The 22,810-nt window shown below is 32.1% G+C and overlaps 1 protein-coding gene across 1 annotated transcript in view; it reads left to right on the forward strand.

Moving 5' to 3' along the window:
• Window positions 1-12,833, forward strand: part of SLCO6A1 (solute carrier organic anion transporter family member 6A1) — a gene marked incomplete at both ends in the record, with an annotated part of 102,377 nt that extends 89,544 nt beyond the window's left edge. Inside the window, 3 exons of the mRNA XM_079145162.1 lie at window positions 9,063-9,127; window positions 10,991-11,128; window positions 12,640-12,833. Of these exons, the coding sequence (XP_079001288.1) occupies window positions 9,063-9,127; window positions 10,991-11,128; window positions 12,640-12,833 (397 nt within the window). The remainder of the gene's footprint in view (window positions 1-9,062; window positions 9,128-10,990; window positions 11,129-12,639) is intronic.
• Between the last annotated feature and the right edge of the window lie 9,977 nt (window positions 12,834-22,810).

Raw genomic sequence — 22,810 nt, forward strand, 5'->3', positions numbered from 1 at the left:
ACAAATTGATTTTTAATGTTCTATAGCAATGTGATCCAATCAAATTTTCTGCAGTGATGGAAATATTCTCTATCTCTGCTAATATATTATATATTATTATATATTTGCCACATGTGACTGTTGAACACTTGAAAAATGATTAGTGGAAATGAAGAACTGAACTTTTAATTCTATTATATCCAAAAAAACAAATAACAAGATAATTTTATCAGAGAATTAAATTCTGTCAAAAAGTAAGAAGTGAAATTCTATAATGAAAATGCTGTAACTAGAATTAAGAACTCAATTACTCAATAGATCAATTTAATACTGAATTAAGATGAAGATAGAATTAGTAAATTAGAGTTTGGCTATCTGGGAAAGCAGGTGATAGAAGATTAGTATGTTGGCATATAAACAAGAAAAAAATGTTTTATTCTGAAGCACAGATCAGAAAATAGAAATTAAAATAGAAAGCAAAAAAGTCTACAAAACACATGGACACAATGAAAAAATTATGATATATGTAACTCATATACCAAAAGTAGGTAGAAAGAATGGACCTAGAACCAACATTTAAAGAATAATAATTATGAAACTTCCACAATCAACCAAAGATATTATGGTGAATAATCTTCCAAAAATGTCTGTCGTCAATTCCTTTCCCCCTGCCTGTACATCTATATTTGCATACCATACCTCAGATTAGAAGAAGTATGGATGAAAAAACTATGCAAATACTTTTAAATTTTTTGAAATGTTTCACATCTGAAATCATATATTAATGTCTAACTTATGGATACCTTATGATCTCACAATTCCACCTCTATATGTGTACTCAACAGAAATGTGTTCTGTATGTTCCTACAAAGACAAATGGAAGAATGTTTATAGATACACTAGTCATAATGGTCCTTAATGGAAAATAATATTAACTCTACAAGTAATGAATAAATTTTAGCATATTCATACAATGAACTACTACAGAGTTGTGCTGAAAATATAGTGACTATTAAAGATTTATGCTCTTTCAGTTTAAGTTAAATTGTATCTCCACCTGTGTTTAATTTGGTATTAAATTGCCCTGTTGAGAATTGAGTTCTTAATTCTAGTTACGGCATTTTCATTATCGAATTTCACTTCTTGCTTTTTAACATAATTTAATTCTCTGATAAAATTCTCTCATCATCGATATTTTGAATATATTAAGTCCAGAAATTTAAGGTACGTGCTAGATATATAGTATCTGAGTATTCTGTAGGTATCTTTATATTGTATTTTTTCCCACATTATTTTTTAAACTCCATTTTATTTCCCGGTCCTGTCTCATAAAATTTACAGATTTTTTAAAAATCATATGTTATATTTTGTGTTTCAAAAATAATAGAGGCTCTGGGTATTATATAACTCCAGAAAATTAAATATAATTTTAATCAGGCAGCTAGACTAAGGATCATTTCCTATAATCTGATCAACAATATGATTGATGATAGGTTTTGGACTTTTTCATTTTATCTTTAATTTTAATTTTAATTATAAATTCATATTAGTTGTACAGATTAATGGGTTTTTCTGTGACATGTCTGTACTTGAATGTATTGTGCCTTGATTGAAAATGTACCCTCTCTAATATCCTCTTTCAGCCTCCAGTCTCCTTACCTGTTAATCCCTTTTCTACTTTTCATTGTTTTTTATAAGTTTCCACAAATGAGAGAAAACATGGAATACTTGTCTTTCTGTACCTGACATTTTTCACCTAACATTATGACATTACTCAAAAAAAGAACAAGTTCATCTAATCAATCAGTGGAGTAAAGAACTGAACAGATATTTCTCAAAAGAACAAATATAAATGGTCAATAATATATGAAAAGAAGTTCATTGGTTTTAGCTACCAGGGAATTGCAAATCTAAGGTACTTTGAAGTTCCCTCTCATGCCATTCAGAATGGCTATTACCAAAACAAATATAAACAAATGCCAGTAAGAATATGGAGTAAAAGGAACTCTAATAAGACTACTGATAAGAATGTAAATTAGCATAGCTACTACGAAAGCTAGTATGGAGGCTCCTCAAAAATTAAAAATAAAACTACAGTGTGATCCAGTTATACCACTCTTGGCTGTATATCCCAAAGAAATGAAGTCAGCATACAAAAGAAATATCTGTATACCTATGTCTATTACTATAATAACCAAGATAAAGAACCAGCATAGGTGTATGTCAGCAGATGAATGGATTAAAAAATATGGTCTGTATGCACAATAAAATATTATTCACCCATAAAGAGGAATGAAGTTGTACCATTTGCAGAAAAAAGGATGACACTGTAGGTTTAAGTCTTTAAAAGGCCTTATCAGATGCCAATCTCTGTTTATCCTTAGATACCGTCTATCTAGGGGTCTTGACTGAAAATAATGTACATTTCACATAATACTCTTAATTTTTTGGTGAGATTGAATTCCATGATTATCTTCTCAGTTATAATAATAAAACTTCCAAGGATAATATTACCACTTTACAATATATGAGAATGACCAATATATTTAGATAAGAATTCAGTAAGGCAGCATATAAATCAATAGCTTCTTTAATTATCTTGTAATAATCAGATAAAAAATAAAATAGATTAAAAGAGTTCTTTAAAATACAAGAAAATGAAGGAGAAGGAAATGGAAGAGAAGACGCAGAAAAAAACTATAAATAAATTTAACAAGAAATGGGCAAAGCCTATGTGAGAAAAAAATTGAAAACACTTCTGAAAGTATTCTGTAGGATCAGAATTCAGAATATCCATTTGCCAGAATAGTACATGAATGGAGATTAAGGGAAGGAGGATGGAACTTGCAAACACAAATAGATTGCATAGGGATTCCTTTTGAAGAGATGGAATGTCAGGTATTTTTTTCTTTCTTTTTTTTTTTGGTGCTGCTTTTATGTATCTATACTTAGAAGAAAATCACCCAGAACTACATGCACACATACACAATTTCAATTTATATATTTTTAAAAATCTACATTAACTGGAAAATGAAAACAAAATAAGATCAACAATCTAGTTAGCACTAACTTTCCAATGTTAGTTGCTTGGTTTTGATATTGTGTTATTGATACCCAAAGTGTCAACACTGGGGTGAACTGGATGAAGATAGCATTTTTATAACTTCCTGTAAGGCTCTAATACTTTTAAAATAAAAAGTTAAAAAAAAATAGAAAGTAGAAAAACAAAACATGCACAAATATACCTCTGAATGTACTCAAAGCAGGGACAAAGTAGTTCAAGTCTTATTTGACTTGAACAAATAAGAAAGCTAGAGCTCATATTATTAAATAGGAAGACTGAACACAACTATCTCAATTCTCCTTAGGTATCAGTAATTTCAATTTTCTTTTCTAGTAATGGCCTTTATTCCTCATGGAAAAGTACAGGAGTTGTGCAGAAACAAAACTACATACCAAAGAGTAAGACTTTCACAAATATTAAAGAAAATAATAAATAAGTAATAGTAGTTATAGAAAAACTCATGGAAAGCCTATAAAAATGATAAAGCTGTTTATACACACATTCAGGAGTAAATGTTGAAGAATAACACCAGTAAGTTCCTATTCATACAAAAACCTTAAAGATGTTCAGTAATTTCATTCTGACAGTGAAGATATAAAGAGACTTTACAAACTACTCAATTGATTCCAAAGTTTTTATGAAAAAACAAAAGTAATATTACCTGAATAAAAGAAGCAAAATAATGGATCAGATTCATAAACTAAAATGTAATGTAAAATCTTAATAATTTAAAAATAGTACAGATTTCTGAATAGACTGACAGTAAGTATAGCAATAAATTTCAAATCACATAGAAATTTAATATATATTGAAAATAAAATCTCAAGTGCTGGGGGAAAGAAAAGACTGTTAGGGAAGTGATTTCAAATAATTGAATAGACTTGGGGGAAAAATCTTATCCAAAGCTCATATTATAATAACCCTGAAAAAATCATATAGAACAAGGACGTAACTATGAGAAAATGAAAATGCTAGAAGAAACTTTGGTTAATTTCTGTATTATCTTTAAAAATAGGTAATTCTAAACATGACTCAAAATTTGTAAGAGGCTAAAGATTGTAAATTTTATTCCATAAAATCAAAAATAAGAAAAGTCAAAAGTTGAGCAAAAGTTATCATTTGAAAGTCATAGTCTATAAAATGATTAATCCTTCTAATATGTAAAACACACCTAAAATTAACAAAGTATAAAATAAAATAAATATAAAAAATATGAAAAGACGTTCATATACATCAATAATAGAAATTCCTAGGGAAATAGAAATTAAAAATGTAATGTGATTTTTTTATATAACCAGTTGACAGGAATAAAACTTTAATAATAGAATTTGTATGAAGGTTTATAGAAACGAGTACTCATATATTGCTTCAGAGAGGACAAAATGGTACAGTCCTTGTAAAGGAGTATCTACAATAACAAAATTACATTGTGTCATGCTGCATGTCTTATGCTAGCACTGACTGTACTTCTACTTTGTTGAATTTGGGTAACTTTTTTTTTTAAAGAGCTTTAGAGTTATACATAGTAGATGGGTTCATCCTTACAAACTTACACATGCATGAAAATTGATTTTAGTCCACGATTGTCCCCCACTTTCTCTCCCATCCTCCTTCCCCTCTCCTTTTCTCCTTCCTCTGCTCTGCTTGACTTCCTTTTACTCATCTATTAATTTATATTTGATTGACTCTTTTTATTATCTTATCCTTCTCTTCTCCTTTCCATTATTTTACTCTGGTTTCTACATATGAGAGCAAACATTTGACCTTTCAGTTTCTGAGTTTGACTTATTTAACAGCATGATATTCTACATTTCCATCCATTTACTGGCAAGTGTCAGTTTTATTTTTTTTATGACTAAGTAGAACTCCATTGTGTTTGCATGTGTGTGTATATATAGATATAGATATAGATATACCACAATTTCTTAATCTGTTCATCTATTGATGGGTAGCACTGTACTTCTTATAATCCTTATTGTAATTATACTGCAAACAAATACATTTTCATCCATAAAGTTATCTATAATCACATACAGTATCATATTACATAAAAAAGATATATGTTATAGATAACCTATATACTGGGAAAAAACTAAGTAAGAAATAAGAACAGATTCGTTGAATAAATGGTAGCATTTCTGAGTAATGCAATATTGTAGGACTGAAAAAAATGAATTAAGGACAATCTCTATGTTCATGTAGGAAAGAACCTTAAGAATACATTGTAGTTAAATGAAAAAGTCAGTGCAAAGCACTGATAGTAGTATGTTACTTTCTGTGAAGAAAGACGCAGTACGTATATGTAATTTTAGTTACTCGTGCTCACATAAAGAGGTATAAACAAAAAGTTAATTAAGATGTTAACCTTTAAGATGTGAGATAGAAATGGGGGAAAATGTGGGCATGGGTGTAAGAATACTAGTTTGTTCAATACATCCTCTTTATGTTGTTTTGCTTTCCAAAGCATGTATAAAAATTTATATTACAAATTCAACAAATTAAGGTAATTTCTAAAAGCCCAATAAAAGTCAAAGTCAAAGGCATGAATTATGAAGTCATTAAAATAAGTGATAATGAATGTCATGGAAGTATGTAAAATGAAGCAGTGTGTAGCAAGCCAATGCCTTCTGTAGAGAGTAACTAAATAAGCTGGGAAAAACTATAAAAATCCTATCTCGAAAATCAGAAAGAGGCAAAGTACTAAAGGGATTCAAATTCCAGAGAGAACACAGAAACTTTTAAAGGTGAGTTGGGAAGTCAAGGGAGGATTCTAGTAGGAAGCAGAAGTCGTGGTGATGACACGGGGCTAAGAATGACAAAATTCTTTTTCCACTCAAGAAATTTGCTGAAATTTGTTTGAACTAAAAGAATCATTAGTTGTATCTCTCCATCAAGAAAAAATAAATTCTTCAATATATTCTCTTCTCCCCTCATCATTTTTGTGTATTCAGGTACCTTGTGATTATCACTGTTGATCCAAACAAGAAAGTAGTTGAGCACTTTAAGGGAAAAAAGGTAAAATAAAAGATGAACAAATGATCAGGTTCCTATTGCCCTGATGGACATTAGAGGGTAGCAAGGTGAAGAGAAAAAAAAAAAAAAAAAAACATAGTTTCATTAGTGAGAACTCAGTTGCAATAGTACTGTAGACTCCAAACACAATGCAAAATGTAGGAAAATGCAATGAGAAAATGATAGGATGATTTGACTTAGTCTGGGAGATTTAGGGATGGTGCCCCTGAAGAAATGACATTTGAGCTAAACCATAAATGATGAGAGAGAAATACTTCACACAAATGGAAACAACACATACCAAGATTCTGGTGAGAAAGTAGCCTTTATGGAGTATTATGTTGTAGAATGTAGTGAACAAAGAGGGTGATGGGATAAAATTTGGGAGGGGCCATGAAATGAGACTGATGACATCAGGCTGACAGCTGGAAACTTTTTCTCAATTATAGATTTTACTCTAAAAACAATGGGAAGTCAAGGGAGGATTCTAGTAGGAAGCAGAAAAATAATCAGAATTTCACCTGAAAAAAATTACTTTGACTCTTACATGGAAAATGGAGTGAGGAGATAAGGATGACTGGTGGGAAATAAGTTAAAAGGGATTTTGTTTTCATGCCAAAAATAGAAGCTTGGAAGAACCTAGTGAAATTTGAGATAAAAACAAAGGCTGGTCACAGTGGTGCATGCCTGTAATCCCAGCTGCTTTGGAGGCTGAGACAGGAGGATCAAGAGTTCAAAGCCAGCCTTAACAATTTAGCAAGACCCTGAGCAACTCAGGGAGACCCACTTTCTAAGTAAAACACACAAAAGGACCAGGGACGTGGCTCAGTGGTTAAGTACCCATAGGTTCAATCTCCAGTACCAAAAACAAAACAAAACAAAACAAAACAAAACAAAACAAAACAAAACAAAACAAAAACAAGAGAGAGAGAGAGAGAGAGAGAGAGAGAGAGAGAGAGAGAGAGAGAGAGAGAAAAGAGACAGGAGAGAGGAGACAGGAGAGAGAGATGGAAAAATTGATATGTTCTGTTCTACTTCAATCACAGCATTTGATTGCTAATTCTAGTAAATGAGGAAAAGGATCATGTCCAGAATGACCCTCTCCAGGGTGTGGACATGAGAAGTGAGTAGATGAAGGTCTACTTTTTAAGGTAGGGACTACTAGGGGAAGAACAAAATTTTGTGTGAGACAGAAACTTATGTCTAGAATTGATGTCTTATAAGAAACATATGGCCTAAAAATAAAAAGGTAGTGGTCACATAAGAGATGAGGAAAGTTTCCTTTTACCTTTGAAGAGTACTTACAAATGTTCTATTTACTCCATGAAATTCTTAAACCACAGTATCATAACTTTACTTAGAAAGAAATCTTTAAAGAACTATTCACTTTTATGTTATAGGTATGTTTCATTAAAATTTTGATTTTTATGTATGTAATTTTCATCTTTAAGTTCATTAGGGGTGGGAGAGGTGGGGGGGAAGGGAAAAAATAACAGAATGAATCAAACAACATTACCCTATGTAAATTTATGATTACACAAATGGTATGCCTTGACTCCATGTACAAATAGAGAAACAACATGTATCCCATTTGTTTACAAAAAAAAAAAAAAAAAAAAAAAAAAAAAAAAGAGATGTGGGGTCATGGTACAGGAAAAAAAAAAAAACAAAAAGAAAGAAAATAAAAATCTGTTGATTCTCTGAAAAAAAAAAAGTTCACTAAATTGATATTGGACAATCCTGGGAATCACCAAACATTTTAACTTGTTTCGTGTATCAGAAAGATGCTGATAGCTTGAATCAAACTGAAAATATGTAAATACTTCTTATTGACGTTACTTGAGAGTATGCATATACTTCAGAGAGAACTCTTGCCATGTAACATATACATCTTTTATTATATTTTAAAACTGCATATAACAAAAAGATGCAGAAAAATCATAGTTAAGCAAACAGTCAAAACTTCTACTTTATATAAAAAGCTTTGTACTAAAGTTTGGTTCTAAAATATCACATTTTGATTTTTTAACCTCTTTTTAAACAATCTGCTTATAATAAAAGTATTACTTTTATGTAATATTATAATTATTAGTTAAGAATTGGTTAATTTGTTTTCAATTCCTATTAGTAAGCATTTGAGAAATAAATATATATTTATACTTAATTGATATGGGTAGACTTACATTTTGCAAAATATCACAAAATACTATGCATATCTACATCTTTATAAATAAGTCATTACAGATTAAAATATTGGTCATACTGTAATGTTCAAATTTTAATACAAAGAAACAAACAGTAAGCAGAAATGCCCACATAAAGGGAATCTAAGGACTGGAGACTTAGCTCAGGGGTAGAGCACTTGCCTAGTATGGGCCCTGGGTTCAATCCTAGTACCACCAAAAAACAAACCAAAAGAAACAACATCAAAAAAATCAAAACAAAAAAAAAAACCTCATAGCTGCTGGACATGGTGGCTCAAACCTGTCATTCCAGTGACTATGGAGGCTGAGCAGGAGGATTGCAAGTTCAAGGTCAACCTCAGCAACTTGGTGAGAACTTATCTCAAAATAAAGAAAAGGCTAGGAATGCAGCTCAGTAGAAGAGCACCACTACTATCACTCCCCAGAGCCACTAAATAAATAAATAGGCAAATAAAATAAAAAACTAAAGGAATCTAAAACTACAGAATGAAGGATATAAACACAGAAATTAGCTATTTCAACAAAGCAAACAGTTTGAAGCAGAATATTTGGGCCATTGAGTCCTTTGTCATTGTGAAGCACAAAGAACTTTGGAATTTGTTGGCAACAAGCAGGAAATGGAGAATTGGAGGAGCATAAGTCCTTTAATATGTCAGATCAAATTCTGCCAAATGGCCAAAGATTCTTAGTACAACTGAGTCCAAAAAAAAAAAAAAAAAAAAAAACCAAAAAAAAAAAAAAACACCAAAATTTGAACCTAGCATACATTATGCATTGCTAATAATATCATTATTTGCTTTCAGGACTGTACACGAGAAACTCCATTCTTTGGCCTTGGGTATATCGTATGTGATTTTGAGACTATTTGGTATGGATTTTTAGCAACTTTTTTTTATTACATCCAGTTGTTTGGTTTTTGATATGTATATGTTTCTATAAATATTTTTAATTATAATTAAATAATTTAAGATGACACAAAACCAGAACGGGGGAGGCAATTAATGTAAAGAAAGAATATCTAATGTAATTTCAGTTCTGTTATTCTGTTATAAAAAAAACATGCATCCATTATATTGGATCTGATGAGGCAATGAGTTTGATCTAAAGTATATTCATCATCTCATACAAGTGGTTTGAGATCATACAAAATGCTTGTATTAACAATGCAACCACTTTACATCTCTTGCACTTTAAGAAAGTTCCTAGACTAGTGCTTTTAAATATTTTCATCACCAAAGACACTTAATGTGTTTTTTTTTTTTTTTTTTTACAGATTTGTTTATTCTCAAAAGTAAATTGGTTTTTCTGGGGGTAGTGTGCTACTTTCTTCAGGCTTTCTTAAATAATAAAATCTATATTTCAAACTCACATTATGACTACATTAGAACTCCTAATTTAAGAAGTTGATTAAAAATATCATTGGGGTAAAGGAACAAGACTGGACTGGATTAAAGACTGCAAAGTATGTAGTACAGGAATGAAGAAATGTTATGTCTGACTCTGATGGGGAGCAGAGAAATAATTTTAGATCAATAGGTGTGATTCAAATTAGCTTTTTAACATGGAAAAATGAGAACATGTTTTCATGCTGGACCCAATAGATAAGAAAAGATCTGTAGCAGAAGAGGTGACACAGGAACAGCAGTGCACAGGCAGTTTGCTGCCACAGAAAGAAGTCAGTGAGGGGTGATGTATTTTTGAATTGGAAAGATTATATTGTAGATATAAACAAGTAGATGATAGACATTAGCTATGTGCATTTCAAAAACTCTGCTGGTAGAGAGACAAATAATTATGAGAAAAATGTAGAGGAAAAGAAACTTTTGATGAAGTTTAAGAGTTATATTACACTGGAAATCTGGGGTCTTATTGACTAGAGAAATAAATTAGAGCCAAGATATGTTTGGAATTTGTGTTACAACTATTTATGATGTATTGGGAAAAGATGATGATAAGTGAAAATAGTAAATAGTAGATGTAGGTTTTTCACTTTGAGCAACTATAAAAAGACTGCTAACACTCACTGAGATGGGGAAAATGGTGGACATCAAGAGTCATTTCTTGAGAAAGTTGGTCAACCATTACAGATATTTAACTCTGAGAACGCAATTCTGGTGTCTTGGGGAAGACTGTGTGTGACTGCTCATTCACTTTTTGCCAAAAGTAAAAGTATTGTTGGTGAGGAGGTGCTGTCTCTGAGAGCATATAAAAGTTTTCCTTGTCCTTCAATATCTGAGGCCACCTGAACCTGGGACTGCCAAAAGCAGATCAAAACATTTTCCTTTTCAGTTCTTTTTGTAAGTGTCTTCATAAAAGATATACACTGCCAACTCATTTTTCAGTCATTCAAAATTTTGCAGTTACATATCTTTGAAGATATACTGAGTTCACAAAAATCAGTATTTGGTATCTCTGTTTTAAATATTTTCTTCTAAACTTTTCAGGTAAAAACAAAAACATTTTGAGATGGCTTTGAAACAAAAGCATGTACAAAAATTCTAAAAAGATTCCAATGGACAAATATATTTGTACATTTAGGGATAAGGATTCTTTTTAAACTCATGTTATTCCAGTGGTTAACAGTCCTAACCACAAGTAATTGTTTGATGATTTAAGTGATGTTTAAGATGATGATGAGGAGGAGGAGGAGTGTGGAAATTCAGAAAGAAATTATTATGATCATGACCAATGGTGTTTTATGGAGAATTTACAACCTTTAAATATTTTATAGGAACAATTCCTGGACCATTCATTTTTAAAATGGTAGGAGAAACTTCTTGTACCTTTCGGGATATTAATAAATGTGGACAAAAAGGACGCTGCTGGATCTATAACAGGACAAAAATGGCCTACATATTGATAGGAATAGGTAAGTGGCATATATTGTAGAAATTTAGAACAGTAAAATTGTTTTAAACACTTATGTTGGTTTATAGTAGAGTAATAACCATGAACTAATCGTTTGATGATTAAAGGAGGCTTATATGAACAAATGCTATAGAATTTATATAAATATTTGAGCCAGTGTGTTAAATACACAATAGTTTCATGTTATTTTTATGGTTTGGATCCAGAATGTCCTCCAAAATTTCACATGTGGAAGGCTTGGTCCCTGATGCAGCAATGTTAAGAGGTGGGAATTTGGGTAAGTACTCGGATCATGAGGGTTCTGACCTCATCACTGGGTTCATAATGTAATGACATTATTGGAAAGTGATGGAAACTTCAGGAGGAAGGACCTAGATGAAGGAAGTGGTTTCTTAGAAGTATACCCTGGGGTTCCATATCTTGTCCCTGGCCCCTTCCTCCACATGTCTGTTTCTAATCTCCATGAAGGGAAAAACTGCTTTGCCACACCCTTCTACCATGATATTTTGCCTCACCATAAACCCAGAAACAATGTAGCCAATAAACCCTGGACTGAAATCTCTGAAACAGTGCACCCAAATAAACTGTTCCTCCTTTACTTAAAATTACTAGCCTCAAACATTTTATTATACCAATGTTAAATAGACTGACAGAACCAACACATTTGAAAAATGAAGTCTATGTGTGCCTTTGTACATTTCTAATACTTTTTATAAGAGACTTCTGGAGAGTAGGTCAATTATAAAGAAATGTATATGTCATAGTTTTGGAGGATGGAAGTTCAAGGTTGAATGCTGCACCTGGTGTGGGCCTTCTTGCTGGGTTAAAACATGATAAAAGTGTCACATGGTGAGAAAAGTATGCATGGGAGAGAGGGCAGGAGTGAGCAAAAGAGAGCAGGTAGGCATAGGAGGAAGCTGGAACTCATCAGTATTTATCACTAACCCACTTCTCTAATAACCATCCTAATCCCGCAATAACTGCATTAATCTATTCGTGAGGATGGAACCCTCATAAGCCCAATCATCTCTTATTAGCCTTACTTCCCAATACAGTTACTGAGTGTTAAATTTCCAACACACAAACTTTGGGGGTGTTTGAATCATACACAAGGGGTCTTTGAATCAGAAGTATTTAGAATTCTTATTCAAAAGTATAAATTCTGAATCATTAAGTTAAAAATTCTCAGGATTGGAGAATGTCACCAAAATGACAGAATGCAACTTCCTAACATTTGTTACTTCATAGAAGTAATTTGTCTAATCATCCACACATGAAAATATCTTTACAAGGATTAAGGAAACCAGGTGAGAGAATATAGCACCTAGGTGTAGTACAGAAATAAGAAAATGCACTTTGAAGACTATGGGATGTAAAGTTTCATATTACTCACATCACCCCTCTCCCAAGCCTGGGCAGCAAAGCATGAAGAGATACCCTCTTTAGAACACAGTGCATTGGATGAATGAACACTGCGAAAACACCTGTTTTTACTGAGGACCCCATATCAAGCCTGCCTTAGTGTAAAACAACTCCAGGCTAGCCCCAAAGACTCAGGTCCTAGTCCAACACTCCATGGACCAAGCCTTAAGGCCTATGCCAACTATAGACTTGCCTGTGTAATTGTAAACTCCAGTTTATCTCCTTCAGTACTCACCAAGCGTCAGATTGATACCTGCAACCTCAAATACCAGCCTGGCATTTAGAGGCCCAACCTCAAGGCTGATCTGTAAGATACGGATTTTAGACCTAATGAGCCCCAGGCTGGCTACTGTTATTCCAGGGTCCAGGATAACCCGGTAGGCTTTGGTACTGGCTGGCACTCAGATCCAGTATCCAGGACTTTCTGTAGAGTCAGATTCAGTGCCAGTACAGCCCATATGAAAATAGCCTTCACAGAATGAAGGTTAAAATTCATGATAATCTCAATACATGCAGAAAAAACATCTGACAAAATTCAATATCATTTCATGATGGAAATTTTTCAGAAAATTAGACACAGAATAAAAAGGTACCTCAACATAATTAAGATCATTTTCAACCAACCCATAGCTACCATCATAACTGTAATAAACTGAAGTTTTTCCTGTAAAAACAAGAAAAAGACAAGGACTATCACTCTCTCCGGCCCTATTCTATTTAATAAGGGAAGTTCAAGCCAGAAAAATTAGACAAGAAAAATGTTATACACATTAGAAAAGAGAAATAAAATTGTCCATTTCCAGATGAAAAGATCTTATGTGGAGAAAACCCTTCGACCTCACTAAAGACATGATTTAACCAGTAAACAAATTCAGTAAAGTTATAGGACACAAGTCAACATACAAAAACTAGTCGCATTCTATAGACTGAAAAAGGCTATTTGGAACAAATAACAAAAGCACCCCATTTACAGTGATGTCAACATAAATAGTGCTGTAGTTTAAATATGGTTTATTGTATCGCCCCAAAGTTTTATGCGATGGGAGGCCTAGTTCCCAGGGAGGCAGCACGTCGAGGTGCTGTGGAACATTTAAGAGGTGAAGATCGGTGGGAGGTCCTCAGGTCATGAGGGCATAAGTCAGTTCTTGTACAGCCCCTTGGAAGTACTCACGTAATACCTTGATGGTTCTCATGAGAAAGCTGCTATAAAAGAAGGAGGAAGTCTGCTTACCCTACACCCACCCTGTCCTTCTATGGGATGATTCCCATCAGACCTTACCTTTAAAAGTTTTCCATGACACTTCCAGATACCTCCACACTGAAAACTATTTTTTGAGAGGGGAGCACAATTAAACCCTATCTAAACCAAAGCAGAACTGAACAGACATTTTTTAAAAAGAAGATATAAAATGGCCAACAAGTATATGAAAAAAATTATCAACATCACTGATCATCAGGTATATACAAATTAAAACCACAATGAGAAATCACAATGTAATTTAGAACAGCTATTATCAAAAAGACTGAAGATAAGTGCTGGTGAGGATATGGAGTAAAGGGAGCTACTGAACACTGCTGATGGAAATGTCAATTAGGATGGCTGTTATGAAAAACAGTATGGAGCATCCAAAAAAGTTGGCAATAGAACTACCATATGACATAGCAATCCCACCCCTGGGTGTATACACAAAGGAAATGAAATTAGAATGTTGAAGAAATATCTGCACTCAGATGTCTATTCCAGCTCTATTCATATAACCAAGATATGGAATCAACCTAAGCTCCATCAACAAATGAATGGATATTGAAAATGTGATATGTGTATACCATGGGATACTATTTGCTCCTAAAAAGAAGGAAAACCGTTCTTGTGATAATATGGATGAATCTGGAGGGCATTACGTCTATAGACTATTTTCTATTACTATAACAAAAATGCTTGAGGCTTGGAATTTTATAAAAAAAAAAAGATTTTGGATTCTGAAATTTCAAAAAGCACAGTGCCAGCTCCTTCAAGGGTTCCCTGGTCTGCATCAAATCATGGCAGAGGGCATTAGCAAGGGAGCATTACCCTCCAAAACTGTTCCTAAAAGAGATTGTTGTACAGTTACTTACTGCTTTATAATCTCACTATTGTTACAACTATTTCAGAGCTAACTATCTCTTTAAAAATAGTATTCTCCCTTTAAAATATATGAAATACTATTTTCATTTTAAGTAGTACAGACTCATTAATGTTTCCTGTTTTATCTTTTGAAATATCTATTCCAGATAATTGGTATTACTGCTATAAAATAGTTAATATTAATTGACAGGGTATTTGCATCCAAAACCTAGTATTTTTATATAATGTTTTAATCTATTAACTTTCTGAAAATTTGAGATATAAAAATGAAGGAAAAATACCTACAAAATCAGTTACATTTTTCATAATATTTCTGTTTGTATTTGGAAAACTGTAAATGTTTCAAAGACTAAAGCTACATGAAGTGATATAAACAGGTTCCAGTTCATATTGATAGTTAAGTTCTGAAAGTACAGTTTATTCTGTTTTAATATCAACCCATTTTAGTATTAATAATACACTTTGAATTTGGGGGGAGTACATGCCTAAACCATTTGAAATGTTTTATAAGCATATTTTTTATCTTCTTAAGTAACTTTCTATATGTTAATAACATTGATTACATTCTACATTTGGAGAATTTATACCTTTGAAGATAAAATATACTTTTCTTTGGTAAATGACATTATTTCCACAAGTATTTTTGTTCTAAATAAACTTATAATATGATTCTTCATTTTTAAAATTTCAGGTTTTTTGTGCAAAGTATTCACTATCTTCTTTACTACTATTGGATTTTACTTGTACAAGTATTTTAGAAAGGAAAATACTGACATTGTCCTGCCTATACCTGTGAAGTATACAAACCCTAAAAAAGCAGGAAAGAACTAACTTATAACTGGATCTTCACTCTGTAAGTGTTTAATATTTTAATCTATCAACATATCATAGTCATAATATTTTAATATTAATACTAACAAATATTTTATGTAATCCCGAGTTTTGTATTATGAGAACAAATATACTGATCTAGTTTATGTGTTTCAAATTTTAGAAGATATATTACAAGATTCACATTTAATACTTTTAATAGAAAAATAATACTTTGAAGGGAAGGTTGAAATGGAAATGGGGAAATATACAGTCTAATTCTTGTTACAGTGACATCCTCTTAGTTACTGGACCTTGGCTATGTGTAGAATTGTATTAACTGTATTTCTTACAGTCTATTTTTGTTATTTTTCATTTGGACTATTAAGATTGATTTCCCAATATTTTTCTAAATAAAATTAGATTTTCCAATTCAGTTAACATGATGTAAATTTAATTTAAAGTCACATTTATTTTCCAGGAGAAGACTATTTTAAATCTTTTGAAAGTTAGAATTTTATTTATTGGTGATTTGATATAGAGAGGTTTCTCCAGCAGATTTCTGTGGTCAGCTGACCAGTTTACAATGGGTACTTTCCTGTTCCTTTCAGTTTGGAAGACATAAAACTTAATATGATTATATACCTCTACATTTTTACCTTCACTTGAATTTTATTGATGAAGAATACCTGATAAGCTGAATTGATATTATTTTGTGCTTTTATACTTTCATTATTATTAATAATATTCCATGTGAGGAAATATTAACATCTGAGAAAAATCTATGAATCATTTATGAACTTTTTCTTCAGCTAATATGAGTTTCCAAAGAAAGTTTTGTAATACTTTTGTTATAGATCATTCTAATCAAATTATACTTTTCAAATATTGGATAAATATCTCTCATAAAACAAAAAATGTTTTCAACAGTGTTTCCTTATTCTCCTTGAAGAAGCTATAACTGATAAAAATTATCTTTTGTTAGTCACATTAATCCATTACTTTGTGTGTTAGGATGACCCAATTTGTGGTCACACATAAAGTAGAAGCAAATATAAAGCAAGGAATAGTCATATCTTGCTATTTTTTATCAACATATATTTATGAAAATTCATAATCTAGTCTTTATGTCAAACGCTACTTGACTGCTTGATTCATCTCTCTTTGAACCAGCAGAATTACTAATATCTGAGGATCAGAGTATGAAAAACAGGAGTTCCTCCTTTAAAGAATCTACAAAATTTGTTGCTGTGCCCTATTTTCAGAAGAGAAAAATCACACATGTTGTTACCTAAGTAGGAAAAAAGTATTTATGATGATTTGTATTTGCATAATAAAGTAACTTCTTATGAAACATTTTTGATGATGTTTTTGTCTATGTAAGATTTTACATGTCACTTATAATATTGATCTTATAAAGAAATTAAAGCAAAATAAAGGGAAATTGGAGAGTATCCCATGAAAACAGAAGGAAGATCATCATCAGTGGAGTAGAGAAATGGAATACAAGGGGAGGGAGGAAGGACAAGAAAAGGGATGAACGATGGAATACAATTGACCAAATTATGCTATGTACATGCATGAATATACCACAGTGAATTCCATCTTTTATGTATATTTATGAAGCACCAATTTAAAAAACTATAAATAAATTGAAGAAAGACTGAGCGGAGAAGGGGAATAGGAGGAGGGAAATGGGACAGAGAGAAGAGGTACTGGTGACTGAAGTGGAACAAATTGTATTTCATGCATGTATGGTTATGTCACAATGAACCCCTCTATTGTGTATAACTATAATGTTCTAATGAAAGCATTAAAATAATCATAAATAAAAATTTTTAAATGAAGTTTTTAATTTTAAAATTATTTTCTTAATATTCTGCTCTCTGAAGATATTTGAAAAAGTAATCAAATATAAAATGAAATAGAGATAATAAGATTCAGATTCACTTTGAAGGTGTCTGCTTCTTTGTGTGTATGTGTATGTATATGTTATCTATGTGTTTCTCTTTTTCTCTTCAGAAAACAAACCAAGCAAATGTTTGTTTTAACAAAATGATAATACGTTAGGTAGTAGTGCTAAGACTTTAAATACAGCCTTCTGCTACAACAGAACATGTGTTTTTGTATCAAAAGCTAATATATAAGGCATTGGTAAAGAGGAAAGTGATATAAATGTAACCCACCAGGTCCTTTGGTTAAAACCAACTTACTGATTTTGAAATAGGAGAAAGTTTCTCAGTATTAAGGAGGAGACTTAATCACGAAGTTTCAAAAGTGCAAAAAAATACTTCAAGTGTTATTCCTTTGGAATCAGTTTGTAATGATTTAATGCATGCAAGAATTATGCTTTTGGCAATGTATCTAGTGAAGCTTCAGATGAAGAAGTTCCAAAGATGTTTTTTAAATATCAGATTCTTAATTTTGATGAAACTGATATCTTTTGGAAATTCATATCTTTGAAGATCACTAACTTTCTTATTATAAATTGACTACTTAGAGTTGTAAAGTGTTACAGGATGCGCTGTGATATTATAATTTATGAATACAATGTGGAATAATTAAATCATGCTACTTAAACATATCCTTCACCTTACCTACATTTTAAAGGCAGACGATGATCTTCCATTTAAATCTACAAAGGCCTGGCTATGGTGTTGGATAAAAATGTTAGAGGAAATTTAACTGTGCTAATATTTATTAAGACGGTGATTATTTTTGTTAGGTTTCTGCTTATAAAATTGTGTGTTTTTGAGTGATTTACATCAACAATATTTTCTCCATAAATCCATTTTTTCTCTGGTGCTTGATATTGCATAAAGAAATATCACAAATTAATGTACAAAAATATTTTGATGGAAATGCGTATGTTTTAAAGTCTTTGAGAATTTCTGTTCTTCTAATGCACTTGGATCAAGTCAAACAGTTGTTCCGATCTTATGTTTTTTGAGGAATGTCAACTGGAGAATTTAAAACAAGGACTTATACCAAATCGTTATATAAAGACTTACATCAACTATGGTAATTAATGTAATATGGTACAGGTTTAGGAAAAACATACCAACCCAAGGAAGATTCCCAAGTCACTCTTCATTTTCATTTAAGAGTATCTAAAAAGGTCTGGGGATACTGTCTCAGTTTTAAAGTAACCATGGATTTAATCAGCAGTACCAAATTCTATCCATAATATTATTAATAATAATATATTAATAATAATAATGAAGTGAGTCTCTTGCAGGCAATATATAGTGGGATCATGACTTTTTAATCCACTGTCCCAGTCTCTTGTTTTTCGGTGAGAGAGTAATCCCCTTAGATTTGAAGGAATTAATGATAAGGAGGACAACTTCCTATTCTACTATTTTCTATATTTCTTGTAACTTTTTTTGTCCTACATTTCATGCATTATCCTTTTCTTCTGTATTTAGTTGATTTTTTTTAGTAACATTTGTGTGTGTGTGCTTGTGAGTGTGGTGTGTGTATTCCTTTGTGGTTGCCTTCAGGATCATATTTAAAATCCTAAATTTGCAACACTAATTTGAAGTTATGCCAGTATAACTCAAGAACACACACACACACACACACACAAATCTCTGTTCCTTTAACAAATTTGTTTCCAACCATTTTTAGTGTTGCCGTAACAAAATTACATCTGTGTCCATTATGAGCCTCTAAATGTATATTGATAATTCTTTTTCATCCATTACTTTCTTCAATTATATAGAAAACAAAAGTGTGGAAATCAAAGTTGCAATAATACTAACTTAAGTAATGATTGTTTCAAAAGAAAAATGAGAGATTACATTCCATTTATGTATGATCTATCAAAATGTTTAAATGCATTCTACTGTCAGGTACAACAAATTAGAAGAAATAAAAAATTTAAAAAAAAGTATTAGTTTCTTAAATCAAGTAGAAAATCAACAAATTAAAAAAGAAGTAACTAACTCTTTTTATAATGATATTGGCTTTGATAATTTCCCATGCATTTAACTGTACTGCGATCTTTATTTCTTTATACAGCTTTGGGTAACTAACTGTTCACTGTGTTTTCATTTCACACAGAAGGCCTTCCTTGAGCATTTCTTATAGGCCCATTTACTAGAAAAGAGTTCTCTCAACATTTGTTTATTTGGGAATGTCTTGATTTATATGACATTTGAAGGATACTTTTTCTGGACAGAGGATTTATGGTTAACTTTTTTTTTTCTTTTTGAAATTTGAATACATTAGCTCACTGCTTCTAGTCTCCAAAGTCGTTGATGACAAATATGTATATAATCTCATTGATGAACCTTTCTTTACATGTGAAGGCTTATTAGTTTTTTTCTTGCTAACAAGTTATTCTTTTTGGCTTTGGCTTTAAACAGTCTGATTAAAATATGCCTCGATATCTTTGTTTGTATTCACCTTACTTTGATCATCCTGAATATTTATATCCATGTTGTTCAAAGGTATGAATCTATATCATGCACGACCATAGAAACAAAAATTTGTACCCAATTTGTGTACAATGAGTCAAAATGCGGTCTGCAAAAATTCTTTTAAAAATTTAAAAAATCTGAGAAGTTTTGTACCATTATTTCCTCAAATATTCTTTTCATCTCCCTCTATCTCTCTTCTTCTGAAATTCCCAAAATACACTTTAGTCTACTTGATGGTATTCCATGAATTTCTGTAGGCAAGGTTCACTTTTTTCAGTCTTTTTCATTTTTCCCTGTTCTTAAAACTTGACAATTTATATTTGTCTTATATTTATTTCTTTCTTCTGCCTGTTCAAGTTTTCCTTTGAATCCCTGTGGTGAACTTTTCATTTTGATCATATTAATTTTGTTTTAGGTTTTCTTATGAGTTTCTTTTTTCTTTTATACTTACCTGTTGATATTTCTGTTTTGTTCATATGTCATTGTGTTATTCTCTCCTCATTTTCCTCTGTTCCATGAGCATTGCTAAGACGTTTTTCAAAGTAAGGTCGTTTTCAGAGAGTTTCGTTTGATTTACTTGTTTTTATTTAGAGGGGATTGTGTTCTCCTGTTTGTTCACTCTCTTTTTCTTTCCTTTTCTAAAACTTATAATTTTTGTGACTATTGTTGAAATACTGCACATTTGAATCTAATCATGTGTTGACACCAGAAATGATATTATCCACCTTCACTTTGTTCATTGTTTTATTTTTTTTTAAATATTTTTAGTTGTGGATGGACACAATACCTTTATTTTATTCCTTTCTTTATTTATTTTTATTGTAAACAAATGGGATACATCTTGTTTCTCTGTTTGTACATGGAGTAAGGCATACCATTTGTGTAATCACAAATTTACATAGGGTAATTTGTTTGATTCATTGTGTCATTTTTTTCCCTTCTCCCCCACCCCTCTCCCCTCTTTTCCTTCTATACATTCCCTCCTTCCTCCATTCTTGCCCCCCTTCCAACCCCCATTATGTGTCATCATCCACTGATAAGTGGATTCTTCGTTCTTTGGTTTTTTGGAATTGGCTTATCTCACTTAGCATGATATTCTCCAATTTCATCCATTTGCCTGCAAAAGGCATAATTTTATCATTCTTTATAGCTGAGTAATATTCCATTACATATATATACCACAGTTTCTTTATCCATTCATCAATTGAAGGACATCTAGGTTGGTTCCACAATCTGGATATTGTGAATTGAGCACCTATGAACATTGATGTGACTGTATCTCTGTAGTATGCTGATTTTAAGTCCTTTGGGTATAGACAGAGGAGTGGGATAGCTGGGTCAAACAGTGGGTCCATTTCAAGTTTTCTGAGGAATCTCCATACTGCTTTCCAGAGTGGCTGCACTAATTTGCAGCACAACCAGCAATGTATGAGTGTACCTTTTTCTCCACATCCTCGCCAACACCTATTGTTGCTTGTGTTCTTGATAATCGCCATTCTAATTGGGGTGAGATGGAATCCTAGTGTAGTTTTGATTTGCATTTCTCTTATTACTAGAGATGTTGAACATTTTTTCATATATCTGTTGATTGCTTGTAGATCTTCTGTGATGTGTCTGTTCATTTCCTTAGCCCATTTGTTGATCGGATTATTTGTATTCTTGGTGTAGAGTTTTTTGAGTTCTTTATATATTCTGGAAATTAGTGTTCTATCTGAAGTATGAGTAGCAAAGATTTTTCCCACTCTGTAGGTTCTCTCTTCACGTTGCTGATAGTTTCCTTTGCTGAGAGAAAACTTTTTAGTTTGAATCTATCCCAGTTGTTGATTCTTGCTTTTATTTCTTGTGCTATGGGAGTCCTGTTAAGGAAGTCTAATCCTAAGCCGACATGTTGAAGACTTGTACCTACTTTTTCTTCTATAAGATGCAGGGTCTCTGGTCTGATACCAGGGTCCTTGATCCATTTTGAGTTGAGTTTTGTGCAGGGTGAGAGATAGGGGTTTAATTTCATTCTGTTGCATACAGATTTCCAGTTTTCCCAGCACCATTTGAAGTGGCTGTCTTTCTCCATTGCATGTTTTTGGTCCCTTTGTCTAGTATGAGAATATTGTATTCATTTGGGTTTGTGTCTATGTCCTCTATTCTGTACCATTGATCTACCTGTCTATTTTGGTAGCAATACCATGCTGTTTTTGTTACTATTGCTTTGTAGTATAATTGAACTTCTGGTATTGCGATACCCCCTGTTTCATTCTTCCTGCTAAGGATTGCTTTAGCTATTCTGGGTTTCTTACTCTTCCAGATGAATTTCATGATTGCTTGCTCTATTTCTGTAAGGTATGTCATTGGGATTTTAATTGGAATTGCACTGAATCTGTATAGCACTTTTGGTAGTATGGCCATTTTGACTATATTCATTCTGCCTATCCAAGAACATGGGAGATCTTTCCATCTTCTAAGGTTTTCTTTAATTTCTTTCTTTAGTGTTCTGTAGTTCTCATTGTAGAACCTCTTTTGTGAGATTGATGCCCAAGTATTTTATTTTTTACAATGCTATTGTGAATGGGGTAGTTTTCCTAACTTCTGTTTTTGAAGATTCATGACTTATGTATAAAAATGCATTGGATTTATGAGCATTGATCTTGTAACTTGCTACTTTACTGAATTCACTTATGAGTTCTAAAAGTTTTCTGGTGAAATTTCCAGGTTCCTCTAAATATATAATCATGTCATCAGCGAACAGGGATAGTTTGAGTTCTTCTTTTCTTATTTGTATCCCATTAATTTCTTTGGTTTGTCTAATTGCTCTGGCTAGAGTTTCAAGGACAATGTTGAATAGGAGTGGTGAAAGAGGGCCTGCTTTGTTCCAGTTTTTAGGGGGAATGCTTTCATTTTTCATCATTTA

This window comes from Sciurus vulgaris (genome assembly GCF_902686455.1).
Source record: "Sciurus vulgaris genome assembly, chromosome: 6".
In the NCBI taxonomy this organism is placed as follows: domain Eukaryota; kingdom Metazoa; phylum Chordata; class Mammalia; order Rodentia; family Sciuridae; genus Sciurus; species Sciurus vulgaris.